Genomic DNA, 17,264 nt, shown 5'->3' with positions numbered 1-17,264 from the left:
TTTGTTTTTCTTAGGTTTTCTTTAGCATTACAAAAGAAATGTAATTCTCATAAATAACCTTCAACAACAATGACCAAGCCTTAGTCCAAACACTTTGGGGTTAGACATGAATCCTCATCAAACTAGTAAGGGTCGGCCACGTGTTTTTTTCCACCATTCTATTCAACTTTTTTTTTTTTTAATATGAAAGATGTATATATAAAAAGCTACCTTATGCAAATAGCACAAAGCAATCCAAAAAATTACAAGGTAAAAAAAATTGCAAAGAAGAAATTAAGTACAAACAGGGAGAAAACTAAGAAACAACGGGAGGCAATCACTAGATGTGAGTCCCCAAGCTCAAGACCAGTCAAATAAAGAACTACTAAAAGAAGCAAGCAATCAGTCTCCTGATCTATTCATGTCCTCCAATGTCCGTCATTCTATTCCATCCAAAATCATTCTCTCTGTTACTTCCCTAATTTGACACGTTTCTTTTTACTACTATGAACGTTTTTTTGGTCTTTCATTCCACTAACTTGGGGGTAATTTGCCTTTTAGCAACTATTTTTTTAGATGGCATGTTTTGGAAATATATTAACAAACTAGCATCTTGAGCGTTAGAAGGTCGAGATCAGTGATGAAAATCGAGTCCTTAAGACTCAAGTTACAATCTGATGTGGAAGAAAAAAAGCCATGTGGAAATCGAGTCCGTAAGACTTGAGTTCCATAGAGAGGAGAAGAAGAACAAATAAGGAGAAGAAACTCAGCAAAAGAAAACCAGCAAAACAAAGAAGAAAAAACCCAATATAACAAAGAAGAAGAAACCCAGAACATCACAAACCCACGTGAAATTTTTTTCAAAAAAAAAAAACCTTAACGATGAAGTTGTGGACTGATTCGGTCTGGGATTGGCTGGCCTTTGCCTGAACCGATCGAAAATCAAACAACAAGGGCCTCAAAGAAATGGGTCCCAAAAGGAAGAAGCCCAATAGAAGAAGATGAAGAAGAAGAAGAAACCCAGAACGAAGAGACCCAATTGAATGCTATTTCTCAATGAAGGAACTCAAGTCTTAGAGACTCGGGTTCTACGTGGATTTTTTCTTCCACGTCAGATTGCCAACACCTTACAACTCAAGTTTCACGTCGAACTCGAGTTTCAGAGGCTCGAGATGATAGTTGTTAAATAGTTTTGCAAACTTGACAATTAACTAAATATTTCAAAATTAATGCTAAATGAAGAAAAAAAATCCATTAACTTGACTTAATTCACTTCTGCTTACTATTGCATTAATTGCTATTCTTTAAACATGATCAAATTATTTCAAGAAATCTTTTCATCAATAGTAGTTACCTTGATCTTTAAAAGAATTTCCTCATTTCTATAGGAAATGAAAAATTCAGCTTGTTCCAAAAGATTAAACTAATTGGAAATGGTAAATTTAATCATTTAACTTTTATTCTAATACTACCCCTTACAAACTCCCCTTCATATGTAGGGCCTAACACGTAGAATTTATAACTTCCTAAATTGGAGGTAAAGCAGAGACAAGTTTTCAACTCAAGATCACTTGCTCCAATACCATGATAAACTACCACTTGACCCAAGAGCTTAATATGATGGGAAGGGGGAATTTAATCATTTATCCATTATTCAATCACATTTAAGAATATGGCAGATTATTGAGAACTGACAGCTTAGAACTACATTTGACTTCCTAGAATCTCTCTATCATTCTGTTTCTTTCTCATTCGTCTTCTACTTGCACTTTAATGTACCATTGTTATTTCTCTACTATAATTGATTGATCTAAAAAGTAGATCATATCAAATCTGCAAAGTGCAAACAACCCTAGAAGTCTATTAAACCCTAAATCTTACTCCCAACCGATACATTTCACCATCAAAACCTAATTGGCCCTACCCCTTTCGACATCAACCCTAATCCCAATTCCCCAAAATAGAGTTAGAAGGTGCAGGATTCGGCTGCTGCCTTGCTTCAATTAGCATAACACTAAAATTGACAAAATACTAATACATAGCACTCACTATATACATGATAAACAATTATTTCTTTAAAAAAGAAATTATATGCACATAATCCTTCCTTTCTAGAATTTAACATAATTTCTCAATCCTTTTTTTTAATAGGTAACATAATTTCCCAATCCTTATAGCATATCAATAAATCAAATTATAGTTGATTGGAGTTGTATATGCAAGAGGGAGGGGCGAGAGCCCAGATCATTTCCTACTCCACTATTTTTTTGCAAGGGGGGGATGTGTGAGTTCGAGTTCATCCTTGGGATGTTGAGATTTTGGTGGGTGATGCCCAAGACTATGCTTTTGTTGATTCAAGGTTGGAGAAAGAGCCAAACTCCTTCCAACACAGAGCTAGGGATTTAGTACATCCATGTTTGATGTGGACTTTGCAAAGGGAAAGTACTCAAAGGATTTTTAGGGAGCAGCAATTTTCAACTATGAGAATTAAGTTGACATTGGTAAGCTCATTGTTTTCTTTGCTTTTAGTTGATACGGAGTGACCAACTGGTTTTGTAGATTTCATATCCTCTTTACCTTTTTGAGAGATCTTTGGTTTTTAGGAGGAAGAAACCCAGCATACTCATCAAACCAAAAATCTAACGTATTGGTGACTTACATTTTTAAATAAAATTTACCATTACCTACCCAAAAAGAGAAAATTAGACAGTTTGAAAAGCCATGAAATTATGTGATATCTTTTAAATTAGACTAATACTTTTACGCATGTCATAGATCTTAAAGTACCTGAATCTTTTAGAGAGAGAGAGAGATGAAAAGCAGATGCAAACCATATGTTCCTTTATGAGTTTGTCTCGTTCACTCCCAGATACCTCAGCAAGAGGCAAAATTGAACTCTGAGGCACAATTGCTGCCTTTTCCCACCCAGATTCCTTAATGCAATGCAATGCCATACAGATAGCAAAGATTGGCACAAAGTGATTTTTGACCAGAACTGCCAACAGTTGACAAGCAACCTGGTATCAAACAACCATTAGATTCAATGACAAATTTACAAGGAAATATATTTTTAAGAAGACTGATAAAAGAACCAGACACCAGAACAATCAACAAGCAATATTAGTTTCATCTTCAGAGGGGAAATATACATAATACATCAGTTATAACTTATATATTTAACAATGACATTCTAGAAACTAGAGTATTCAACAAAAAAACTTGATATCAAGCAAAAATTAGAGGTTCCCATCCCCTTGATATAAAAATGAGATAGATATTAGAATATGCTGATTCCTTGGCAACCCAGCTTAGTTTAGAGCTATCCCCATGCAGGACCAGAGCTGGAAGAAGCCAATGGCAACAATACTATACGAAATAACTAGGATCGGCATCGGAAACAAATAGTTGACGTATCTGCATTGAGCACATCCAATGTGGTCAAATGGAACACTTATGGATATCACATCCCAAACCAAGAAAAAACCATTAAAAGAATATAAACTTTGTTAGAATTATGGATAAAGCGATTAAATTCACCTTTTCCTAATAGCTTAAACTTTTGGGACAATTGATAAATTAACATGGTATTAGAGTAGAATTATAATTAAGCAATTAATATCATCACTTTCTAATCGCTTAAGGTTTTGAGAGAATCGGTAATTTAACAAACTTTAATTAGTAAAAAATAGATTAATAATGTGGAAATTTAAATATAGGATGGAGTTGAGCTACCAGAATTGCCTGCACATAAATGGCACTACACAAGCAAATAAATATCCAAAGCATCAACTTTGTTTTCAACATTAATATATCAAAATAACACATTGGAGGTCAAATAAAAAGAGACTATAGGTTAACACCATTCAGACTTACAAAGTCCACAAATGCACTTTCTTATCAATTTCGTGAATCATTGTTAACTAAAACAGATGAAAAATATTGAATTTTGATACTTTCATAATTTTTTTAATAGTTCATATCAAAAAGCACCAACTCCAACTAAAACACCAAAATAAGTCAAACAGATTACAACACACTATGTCAAAAAGTTACCAAAGCATTCAAATATTGAACTCTCTTAAATTCCCACAACTCCAAATATCTACCAAGTTTTGATTTGGTGTGTGTGTGTGCGCGGTTGAAATTACTGTTTTTTTATTTATTTTTTTTATTTTTTTATATGGCCGAGCGGTGGCAGGGTCAGAATGTGACATGTTAAAATGCAATACCATACACCTCCAACTCTACTTCTTCACTATAAATAGCAATGTGCATTAGAGTAATAAAAACAGTTACAAGCGTGGGTTGAGGCTGAGGACCAGCACCTAGGACCTCCCTTGCTGTACCAAGTTTTTCTTTTGAGGAAACCACCAATGTAACACCAAAGTTCGAACTAGAAGAGAATATTAATAGATGTTAGTATTGAGAATATTTTTCAAAATCTAAATATCAATCTCTATTAACCAAAATAACATTCCTATTAATAGAAGAATCTAGTAACAATAATATATACGGTTGTAACCACATGACAATAAATATTGACCATAACAATAATAGGGCTTTACCAGTGCCAAATTCTATTTGATTATGTTACTTCTCTATGGATCAACACTTTGAGTCTCTATGGATCAGCACTTCGAGTCTCTAGTGATGCAGGTGGCAAAAGGTTGGTCTTGTATTATTTTAGTTGTATTTTCATTTAGTAATCAAGGGTCTTTTTGGAGCTATAAGGTTTTCCAGAACAACTTGTAGTTTCAAACCCATAGTTATTTTACTGGGCTTCTTTTTCTTTGTGGTTTTCAATAGTTAAAAAAAGATATATTTGCAGCTTTAATGGTGTGAGGTTTGTTTGATGCAATTCTTCCCTAAGCAATGTCAAGGACCCTAGGTGTAATGCCTAAAAAACCTAGGTGCAATGTCACTTATCAAAAAAAATGTGCGATGTCTAGATTTATCTTTTTTTACTTCTCTTTAATTTCCAGCAACCTGAAATCTTGCAACTAGATCATAATTCCACACCCTGAGAACCCTGAAAAGAATAGGACAAAAACCCATATACAATCCACATACCAATATCTGCACTACTGAGTCATTTCTAACAGTCAACCAGATCTGCTTTTCTTCCTTTTCCTCACCTGTTTTGACTGTTGAACTCCAAAATATACCCAGCTTGTTACTCCCTAATTGAATCTTAATCAACCTATTTCTCTAGCATTATCAACCACAAATCCCTAACCCCAACAACCTCAACTCCATCAAATACCTGTGGCAAAATTAACTCCTCCATCCTTAAATCCTATTTTCCGCCCCATGAAACCCTTCAAAATTCAATATTTCCAAGTGCAATTTAAGTCATAAGCCATCTACGTCTTTCTTCTACATAAATTCTAGATTTTTTTTAACTGGTAAATTACACACATAGCCAATGGATCATGAACCCATAGATTTTCCACTTAATATTAGAACTGGTATTTCTGTAAAATGACCATCAACTTATTCAAAGAGAAATTGTTAGGAAAATGGTGAAAGTAATAGTTGAATATGACAATCCAATATTATTATTTGACAATTAAATCAATAGCTTTCAACATTGACCTGGTTTACAATGGCCTTTCTAATCTGGAAAAATCCTGAAAGTCCTTAATAACAGTAATGGTTTCAACCAAACAGGGAAGAATAAGTGAAGTTAGTAGTCATGGTTCAATCTAGCAAATAGAAATATAAAAGAGGTACAAAATCGATGAAGCAACTCAATAATTGAGAACATGCATAAGTCACTGCAACAAAGCATATAAATGGGCACCAAACAGCAATCACAGCTAATGATGATCAGTCTCATTAGAGATGGTAGCAATATCCACAATGTACTTTTGGTGATAATCATGATATACATTTATACTATGAGATTACATAGAGTTATCAGGAATGAGATCAGGTGAAAATCTGATTTGACTTGTGTTTATGGATTATGGTAATCTAAAGACATCAACATCACAAGCAATGTTGGTAAAAGCATCAAGCACACTTAAGAGCATAAGTCTCTTGGAGCCTAGATGCGCCTGATTGAAGTGAAGACATAGTTTTTAAATATAATATCTCATAACTTTTAATAGATGTATTTGTAACTATATGATAAAAAATAATAATAACTCATAATTTGTATATTTTACCTAGTAGGTAAGTGCAATAGAATAATGTTTGTAAGTTCAAATTTTACCTAACTTATTTCAATTCTTAAAATTTTAATATAGTAAATTGAAAAACAATCATCAATAGTCAATATCATAATGATCTAGTCATAGAAAAGCATACAAATTAGCCGAGCAAGGAAAAATCTAACTTGATAATCAGGATCTCAAAGCAACAAAAGCAACCCTTCAATCATTGCCTGTAAACAGATACACCACAACAAACATATAACAAAGAATTGAAAGAAATAACCAAATCTATGCAATTAGAGAGAGCGAGGGAGTCAAAATATGGCCTCAGATATCTTGAACACCAAAATTACAACCTTAGGGCCAACGAACTGAATTCCCAATCATTAAAGTCCATATGAAATCTCATATCCCAGCTCCTCTTCCTTCCCCCACCCCCATGTCATTGTACCAAAATAGAATCCATTTGACACCTCTCTAGCTAATGAACAGTCTAAAAACCTGTAATGCCTCCCCTTAAAGGCTGATCTCATGCCAGAATAGGACCCAACTACCAATACCTACTTCAAAGTAAAGGTATTGTAAGCACCTATCCCACCCTTCTCATACTTGTAAATACCTCAGGCTATGTCCTTGCAACTTAAGACAGATTCATAAATTCTAATCATACTCATGAAGTGAGATCACTTCTCCTTTACTCTCGCCTCTTAATTGTATTGAAAAATCTAGGTATTGAGAATCAGTTTTATTTAGACAAATTGATGCAATGAAAACTAAGAATGTTTTGGGGAGAAGATGGAAGGTGCCAAGGAGCTGATTTGCTGAGAGCTCTAATTTAACCGGGCCAGTTAAATGAGATTATTCTCTGTGGTTTTATTTCAACAAATTTTTTTTATTAATAACTACAAAAACTAACATTAGTACTAGTAAAAAAGAACATGAATATTTAAAAAAATAACAGACAATATGACTTCAGATAGAGCATAATGGTGAAAAAGAATATATGTGACCAATCTTGACTTCATTGTTTAGGATCCATAGCCTACGCAGTGTTGTTAAAAGCGCGCTTAAGCTCAAAGCTCGAAGCCCCAAAGGCTCCAATGCTTTTTGCCTCAAAAGCTAGGCTCATTCAAAGAAGCATGCTTTAGGTGCGCTTTTTTGTGCTCTTTCAAAAAGCTCAAAGCGCGCTTTTTGGCGCTTTTTTATATTTTTCAAAAAAATAAATCAAAACTGAAATAAAACTTTAGGATCTTGACATTATTGATATAAACCATTGATTTGACATGTTTTTAGTGTAACTTACTTATCAAAAAAAGATATTTTGAGTGTAACTTGTCCTAAAAGGCTAAAACCCAACACACAACCTCTCAGTTCTTCCCTATTTTTATTGTTATTTTTTCTTGATTTTTCTCCTTGAAACAGTAACCCACCCAGCTTCTTCTTCTTATTCTATTTTTTCCCTTTTGGATATTGCTTGGTACTAATTACCATGTTGCTATGTCCTCATATTCTTAGCTCATTCATGGGAAAAAAAAAGTACGATATAACATATTTGTGGTAATTGTTTAGTTACTTTAGTGGTTGATGTTGAACATAGTAGACTAATTCCTATAGAGTTACAAGTGATTAAATTATTAACTAATATTACTAATTAGTCATAGGGAATTATGGATATTGGAGATTTAAGAAAGGATATTACATGCAAGTACTCATATCTAGCTTATCCAAAAAAATAAAATGACTTGATTTGCAATTTTTGTGTTAAAATTGCAAAAGTAGGGCTTATCTAAATGTTATATGAATTATATAAAAAAATTTATTTCAATTTCTATGATAATTTGATCATTTGATTGTTGCATTTCTCATTAATAATTATTTTTAAATTTATTAAATTATTATTTTTTAAATGTGCACTTCACTTCAATCAGGCGCGCGCTTGCACTTTGCGCTTCGTGCCTAGGCCCCAAGAGGTCTTTGCGCTTAAGTGCGCCCCTTGCTTTTACCAACACTGAGCCTACGTTAAAAAATATGGGTCTAAGTTCAGACACACCATGCAGGTTTAGATCCCACAACCTCATCCTCCACCTTACTCTTACAAGGGGAAGTGGAAAGGTTTCCAAAGAAATTAGATCTTACTTTGGCTGGTAATTTGCGTTTGCCAGTCTGCACTCATGCATGTTTGAGACAAACAAGATTGTCCAACCCACACCCAGACTTGAAAAAACAGTCAAACCCGAAGTAGTCAACAACCAGCAGACACCATCAAAACATGATCATATTGGGGAAATAGGTTTCCCATCTAGAAATCCAACTCTACCCAACCTGTCTGACTCTTTGTCATCCATAGCAGTGCCACCATTCATAGCTCTCTGCCACTCTTCACTGTTTGAGATTTGCCAGATCTCATTGGATTTGGTTAGATCTTTGCCAAACTCCACCATCGATGAGAGGGGTGGCTGGTTCAACTGATCTCAACCATAGAAATTTTGACTCAACCCCAATCCATAACCATCAAAAGTTCAATGCCCTGCCAGTTGACAACACAACCCCCATCCACTGGTCAGAATCTATTGTGGGTTTTTGAGACCCAATCAAGCAGAGTCGAGTGGCAACTTGATGGGGAATTCGAACAAACCAAACCCATGAATACCCCTAGAGGCAAAGATTCTTTTTTTTTTTTTTGGGTGGGGGAAGGGGGGGGGGGGGGGCGATTTCATTTAGCATTACAAAGAGTTATAGCTCAAACAGTATATCCTCCATCCCCCTTCCCAATAAAATAATAACAATAAATAATAAAATCTTTTTAGGGCTTTACGTTTTAGCCCCATATCTTGTTATCTTAAGCCTTATTTACCGAAATCATAGAAAACTCTAACAGATATCAAATCTGCACATTGTTTACCATACACCTACAATTTCATTTAGGTCTTCCAACCTAAATTTCTGGGAATCCTTCTGAGTGACATCATGAGCAAGTCAAAATGTCCCACTCCCCCCCCCCCCCCCCTTTTTCAGCACTCACACCAGCAATTGTGTGTCAAAAGATGCTCACCTGACCAATCTGCAGACAGAGTAACACAAAACCGCATGTGCAATCAATCAGCCTAACACAACCAAACCAGTCAAGAAGATCTAAGTCAGCAACTTCATTCACCAGATCTCCAAGATGTGTCAATCTCTGCAAAGCAAATCAAGAAGTTTCTCAATTGTAGTATAGATGAATACCATAATCACAATCACACAACAAAGGCAACCCAGCAACATTCATCATGATAAGTCAGAAATAGAACAAATTCAAATATCTCATTTAATAATATTTTCTCCACTTCCAGCAAATTTATTTAATACCTATTAATTGGTACGTTACACACACCCAGCAGGTTTTGAACCCATGAGAACTCACCCTCCATCCACACTTATGAGAGGAGGAAGTGGCTCATTGGCAACAAGAAGATTTATATGTGGAATATACCTTCCGATCATATTCTTTTCCCATGAGTTTAGAAAGGATATCCCATGTAAACATAGGTAAAATTGAGAAAAAACTAGAAATGACTGATATAATGCTGAACTTCCACTTCTATCAACAGTTAAAATATCCACATCTCTGGAATCTTCATTCACATACAACTCCATATCCACAATCCTACTTTTATTACTGTCAGATGTGAAAGAATTTTGTACAGAGTTATCAGATAAAGATAAGTCATGCAAGATATTCTCAGAAAGGAAGTTCCTTACCCATTCAGAATCTTCTTCATATAGTTTCATCAGTGCATGTAAAAGCCTTTCCATGGATTGCATAACCGAACCATAAAGGAATACATCCATATGATTTTGATCTCTCCATTTCATGAAAATCGGACAGCAAATGAAACTTTGTAAGGATGAAAGAAGAGAGTTTTTTCCACCAAAAATGGAGTCAGAGCCTAAGCAACTGAGAGATTCAAAATTAGTTTAGTTTCCTTGAATGACACTGCGACCACATTCTAGCGACTCTAACAAGCACTTGCCCATTTTGGAGAGAAATGGTGAAACTTCTTCACTTTTCCTGAAAATTTTAAAAAAGCCTGTAAGCATACATAAAAGTAAAGAAATACAAGGGGCCAACATCAGATGCCAATGGATGCAAAATATCAAAGTACAACACCAAAATGTTGACACTGCTGAATGCCTTAAAGATCCTACATCAAGAATCTAATTTAGTGCAGAATGCCTAAAGATCATATATCAGCATTGGTATCAAAGATCATTCAAGCTTCTGTCCTGCATCAGAAGATGACACAAACCTCATGAAACATGAGCCATCTATGAAGTTTGAAAATAGCAAGAATCTAAAGAATATATCTGAAAAAGGATTCTTTTCAATTTCGTTGTCCACAAGAGATCCAAGAATATAAGCCTCCAGTTCCTGCAGCAGCTGATCTCTCAATTGCCGGGGAAGGTGTACACCCTGATGGCTTTGAAGTAGGGAAACCTGAATAAAATCAAAGAGAGGGATTTTTCCAAAACTTACCATATAAAATCCAAAGAGATGGTGTGATTCTCAACACAATATTTCAGCACCTCAATGCCACAGTCATGATCAATTCTAGCAAGAACTTCAATAGAGAACTCAAACACTTCATGAAGACTATCATGCTCAAAGTCTTCTAACTACAAGCACAATCAAATTTTGGGTCTCTCAGAGAAAACCAACATGCATGTGATCCAAAGTTGGATGGTGATCAGAACAGAACAACACAAACCTTAACCTGGTCCAGTGTGACCACGGTATCATCACCTGCTCATTTAATATAGAAGGCTCCTACATAATTAATTAAAAAAAAAAAAAAAAAAAAAAAACAGTTACTAATACATACTACCACAACATTCAAAAACAAATCAAACATAAGATCCCTACCAAGTACTAACATAATTTATCAATGATTCAAGTCAGGCTTCAAAAGTGAAAAATACACATCAAATAGAAGAAAGGAAATATAAAGCATCTTATAAAACATCTTCAGCTAATGGCAAAATGAAACACCAAAGGTCCAGTCCATATGCGAATTTAAAATGTAAGTCTATTGCAATAGTTTCAAAGGAAGAACGTGACAATCTCTGGCTCTTTTAAGTATAGATAATATTTAAGGTTCCATAAAGCTGAGGGTTCAGTTAAAATAATTTTGGCATAACCATACAATTTTCCTAGGGGTCTAAAACATTTATTACCATAGCAAAAGAAAATTCCAGCATCTTTTGTTTACTAGGAGATATAATGTACAAAGTACATATATCATGGTCACATTAAGATGGTAGCTGTGGTGGTCAAGGTGAGCACAGCCTAGCAATGCAAGTACATCTACTAGTCAACTTCTCAAACACTACTAACAATTCATGCCCTTTTACGTTTCAGGGATACACAATCAACTAAATGATGCTTTCCTTCATCACCTAAAACCAGACCAAGGAAAATTGAGCTGACTAAGATATTCTTAGTCATGGATATCCAATACAGGGAGACTACAAAACACAATGGATGAAAGTAATCTTACCACCTAAAAGTCAAGTATACCAAAAATAATGCAAATTTCTTAGACGCAAGATCTTTTAGACCATTGAACTTCAAAATTCTAACCCATAAGGATTATTTCTACGTTGTAAACTAAAATATATGAGGCTTCAGTCTTTAAGATCACATTCACGAGTACCACAACAGATCTCAGCATCAACATTGACATCTACGATTCAATAAATTAGAAATAATGCAAACCAAATGAGAACAACAAGAAAACTAAAGAGTATGTCATATTCATAATACTATAAGCAAATAGACCTTCCAGTTAGCACGTCCCAAAACTGCTCTCAAGACACTTTTTCCTAAGAAAAATGTCACGAATGTCACCCTACCCAAAAATGAAGAAAGTGAATATGTACAAGTACACATGTTGGTACACATCCCATAACTGAAACTCATTACATAGAAAAGCACCCCATGTAAGCATTAAAGTAAATTGCACTCTCGATTGCTCGAAGAAAGATCTGATGTATGGCCAATCCAAGAATACATCCTGACTCATACAAAAGTCAATAAAACCCAAACTCAAATGACACTTAATGTTCTGCAACTCTACCCCAACTTCATTAAGTTGACAAGTACCTTGTGATTTGTTATTCTCTAGAAGTGAATTGGGTAAAAATTAAATGACCCTAACACAAGACATTTCCTCTACATGATGTTTCTAATCATTATAACTAATTTTGCCTAGCATATATACTACTCATAACACATGTAATGGTTTCTTGGGAGTTGTGGCCAAAGAAGTACCAATGCTAGCAATGGAGGAAATCAAGGAAGACACAGAGAAGAGCCAACACTCATAGAGGAAGGAGAGGAATAATATGAAGTAGACTCAATAAAGATGACATCAACTCTAACAAAGTGACAATGAAGTGAAGGGAAATAACACTTATTTTCCTCATGAGTACAAGAGTACTTAAGAAAAATATACTTAGGAGATTGAGAATCAAGTTAGTCACCCCTTAGACCTAAAATGCAAACATACACACCCAAAATTCTTTGGAGTTTGCAGGTAAATAGAACAAGGGTGTGTCAAGAGACAGCACAGTTAAAGGAATTTGACCATCAAAAACATTGGAAAGCATACGGTTGATATGATAACAATCTGTCAATACTGCATCACTCCAATATGTTTTTGTAACATTCACATGGAATTAAAGCACATAGGGTAACTTCCAGCAAATGTTTCAATTATGTTTTGGCACGCCATTTTGCTGAGAGTATAAGGAGAAGAAGACTGATGAAGTATATCATGATCATCTAGAAAGTGGGGCAAAGAAGTATAAAAATATTTATGAGCATTATCGTGTTGAAAAACATGAATTGAAGCGTTAAGTCTTTGTTTTCATATAAACAGATATAAAAATTGAGTACAACTATGATCTAGCCTTCATAAAATATAACTCCAAAATAGCATTAATGAAAATTACAAAAAAAACTAAATTCCAAATATGATGATAATTTTATTGTACTCCAAATATTTAAATGAACAAAGCGAAAAGTACTACTAACATGACTCTCACTCCAAATATCTAAATTGATGCAATTATTCCCTAAGCAATGTCAAGGACCCTAGGTGTAATGCCTACAAAAACTAGGTGCAGTGTCACTTATCATAAAAAAAAAGTGTGTGATGTCTAGATTTATCTTTTTTTACTTCTTTCTCTTTAATTTCCAGCAACTTGAAATCTTGCAACTAAATCATAATTCCACACACTGAGAACCATAAAAAGAGTAGGATAAAAATCCTTGTACAATCTACAAACCAATATCTGCATTGCTGAGTTGTTTCTAACAGCCAACCAGATCTGCTTTTCTTCCTTTTTCTCACCTGTTTTGACCATTGAACTCCAAAATATACCCAGCTTGTTACTCCTTGATCGAATCTTAATCAACCTATCAAATCCCTAACCCCAACATCCCCAATTCCCTCAAATAAATGCTGCAAAAGTGAATATGAATGAGAATAAAAATTTAAAAACAGTTACAAATACATAATACCACAACATTCAAAAACAAATCACACATAAGATCCCTACCAAGTACCAACATAATTTATCAATGATTCAAGTGTGCAGGCTTCAAAAGAGAAAAATATACATCAAATAGAAGAAAGGAAAATAAAGCATCTTATTAAACATCTTCAACTAATAGCAAAATAAAAAAGCAAATGTCCATATGCAAATTTAAAATGTAAGTCTATCACTATTTTTTAAAAGAAGAACATGTCAATCTCTGGCTCTTTGAAGTATAGAAAATATTTAAGGTTTTATAAAGCAGAGGATTCAGTTAAATAATTTTGGCATAACCATACAATTTTCCTGGGGGTCTATACATATTTCTTACCCTAGTAAATGAAAATTCCAGCCTCTTTTGTTTTCTAGGAGTTATAATGGACAAAATACTTTTATCATGGTCACATTAAGACAGTAGTTGTGGCGGTCAAGGTGCGCATAGGCCAGCAATGCTAGTACAGCTATTAGTCATCTTCTCAAATGCTACTAACAGTTCAATCCCTTTCAAGTTTCAGGGTTGAGAAAACACAATCAACTAAATGATGATGCGTTCCTTCATCATCCAAAAACAGACCAAGGAAATATGAGCTGACTGAGACATTTTTAGTCATGGATATCCAACACAGGGAGACTACGAAGCACGATGGAGAAAGTAATCTTACCACCTAAAAGTCATGTTTACCAAAAAAAAAATGCAAATTTCTTAGACGCAAGATATTTAGACCATTGAACTTCAAAATTCTAACCCATAAGGATTATTTCTGCTTTGTAAACTAAAATATTTGAAGCTCCAGCCTTTAAGATCACATTCCTGAGTACCATGACAGATTTCAGCATCAACATTGACATCTATGCTTCAATAGATTAGAAATAATGTAAACCAAATGAGAACTAGAAAACTAAAGAGTATGTCATACTCATAATACTATAAGCAAACAGACCTTCCAGTTAGCACGTCCCAAAACTGCTCTCAGGAGACTCTTTCATGAGATTTAAAATGTCACAAATGTCACCCTACCCAAAAATGAAGAAAGTGAATATGTACAAGTACACATGTTGGTACACATCCCATAACTAAAACTCATTACATAGAAAAACACACCATGTAAGCGTTAAAGTAAATTGCATTCTCGATTTCTTGAAGAAAGATCTAATGTGTGGCCAATCCAAGAATACATCCTGACTCATACAAAAGTCAAAACCCAAACTCACATGAAATTTAAATGTTCCGCAACTCAACCCCAGCTTCATTAAGTTGACAAGTACCTTGTGTTTTGCTATTCTCAAGAAGTGAATAGGGTAAATATTAAATTACCCTAACACAAGACATTTCGTTAATATGATGTTTCTAATCGTTATAACTAATTTTGCCTAGCATATATACTACTCATAACACTTGTAATGGTTTCTTGGGAGCTATGGCCAAAGAAGTATCAATGCTGGTAATGAAAGCAATCAAAGAGATGGTGTTTGGAAAGACCAAAAAGCTATAACTGAAAAAATATGTCACAATGTTAACGAAGGTCCAATACAATACTTCTATAATGTAACTACCACAATTAAAAGGTTGATTAGCTAACTGTTGAGATGGCAGTGCCATTGTATAAGCTGTAAATGCATCCTGGGTGGAAATTTCAACCCTCCACCTTTAAAATGAGCGCATCATGCTAACAAATTCTATCTTACACAAGAATAAAACATACTATGGTGGCTGCCTTTTAATGGAAAATCAACAATTTACAAGTGCTTACACGCACAGTTGAACCAAACAAAACAAGTGTTTATTGCAAATATCACGAAAATTAAACAGTCAACTAAAATTGACAAAACATACTAACATCCTGAGTAATGTAAATGTTTTCTCCTTAGTTCCTCTATTTAAAAGACCATAAAGAAGCAGGCATGGAGAATTAAATGGAATTTGTTTCACTGACATGTAATCAAAGTATAATGCACTTACACTAATAGCATTCTTTTAAATAACCTAAGATCCCACACATCTTGAGGTATGACATGTGTTTATTAAGTGCTTGTTTGGATAGCACTTATTAGTGCTGCATCTGTGTTTCCTCAGTTTTTTTTTTTCTTTTTTTTTCTTTTCAGCCGCAATGGTTGACCTGTTCTTCTGTGAACAATGCACTTATGCACTGTTCACAGGTCCCACAAACTTCACTTTTTTATCAACTTTTTCATTAAAAATGGGTTCCACAGCACTATTCACACATTTAAAAATTATTTTGCTACAATGTTTTCAGTTTTCAATTTTCAGTTTCAGCAAAATAAGTTCTATCCAAACAGACCCTAAATCCTAAAAGAAGAATAGGTGACAAAAAAACACTTGCATAATAAAAGCATGTACATGTTTGTAAATGGACTATTATAGAAGGCATCGCCTAATTGCTTAGAAAAAAGGATAACACAAATAAAGTATGAGAACACAGTCTAAGAGGGTACATGTTCTGGCACTCACATATGAAATTATGTTTCCAAGGAGCACCAAAGCAGCATCTACCTGCATGGAAATTAAAATGAACATTAAAGTGGCAGCTCAAACAAAAAATTAGAAAAGCTTGCAGGCTATGTTAGTAGATTTCCCAGCAATTAGATCTTCTAGGCTGTGTTTATTTCATACTATCAACAAACCATAGAAAGGTTGTCTATCATCATTAACTATAATTCAGTAAGACACTTATAAAATAAAATAAAAAACTATAATTCAGTAAGGCATAACTGATTTATAAAAATAAAAGTACACAAACAAACAAACAAACGAAAAGGAAGAGTAAAGCTAGGTGAAAATTTAAGCTGCTCAAAGAAAAATAAGTTCAAGAAATATACAAGAACTCGAACCCTCAATATACTAAGACTATCAAAGAAGATTGTACAAACAGAACTTACAACTGCAGCTGAACATAGGTAACCCGTGCAAGAGACAACTCCATATTACTTTCCAACTACAATCAAACTGCAAAATTTCCTCAAAAAAAAAGTCAGTTTTAAGTTTTAAGTATGAGGATAAAAATATTGATTAGAGCAGTACAGAAAACACATACGATCATTAATAGGATTCATAATTTTGTGATACATAAAAAGTTTTCTTGCAAAAAAAAGAGGAACTCAACCACACAAATCTGAAAGATTATTACATGATTAGGGAGAAGGGCTTAACTTATAGAAAAATGCTCACACTTTCCAGCATCACTCTTATCCTTAGCACTAACAAGATCTATAGATATCGAGTCGATCTGAATAAACGGCCCATCTGACTTGGAGACAATATTAACATTGCTCTTACAATGATTCCCCTCCACCATAATACGCCTCTCCATGTTAGCAAATAATACCACAACATGCAAATACACAATTTCGTACACCACACCCCCCCCCCCCCCCAAAAAAAAAAAAAAACTCAGTGGCATCATTATCATATGCTGAAATTACAATTTAGCGGTAATAAAAGTAATAGACTTGAACAAATTTAAAGTTCCATAGTTACTCACAATATCTTAAGCAAAGTCCCAAAGAAACATGTTAGGGTTTAGCACACCT

At 34.3% G+C, this 17,264-nt stretch overlaps 1 protein-coding gene across 15 annotated transcripts in view; it reads right to left on the bottom strand.

Moving 5' to 3' along the window:
* LOC115984226 overlaps positions 1–17,264 on the bottom strand; it is a 23,965-nt gene extending 6,701 nt beyond the window's left edge. The window contains exons 1-9 of one of the 15 annotated variants that reach the window (XR_004090457.1): positions 16,885–17,258; positions 16,614–16,680; positions 16,186–16,227; positions 13,532–13,642; positions 10,886–10,944; positions 10,654–10,793; positions 9,879–10,188; positions 9,190–9,315; positions 2,767–2,996 (exon numbers count right to left, since the gene is read on the bottom strand). Coding sequence is in view for 1 of the 15 variants with exons in the window: in XM_031107200.1 (XP_030963060.1) it covers positions 2,822–2,996; positions 4,305–4,372; positions 9,190–9,315; positions 9,879–9,992 (483 nt within the window). In the remaining 14 variants the exon portion in view is untranslated. The other 14 variants (XR_004090439.1, XR_004090444.1, XR_004090441.1 and 11 more) reach the window with 14 other exon arrangements.

The sequence above is a fragment of the Quercus lobata genome, chromosome 1 (genome assembly GCF_001633185.2).
Source record: "Quercus lobata isolate SW786 chromosome 1, ValleyOak3.0 Primary Assembly, whole genome shotgun sequence".
NCBI classification, from domain to species: domain Eukaryota; kingdom Viridiplantae; phylum Streptophyta; class Magnoliopsida; order Fagales; family Fagaceae; genus Quercus; species Quercus lobata.
Note: the sequence above shows the minus strand (reverse complement) of the source record. Positions and strands in the feature narration are given on the sequence as shown.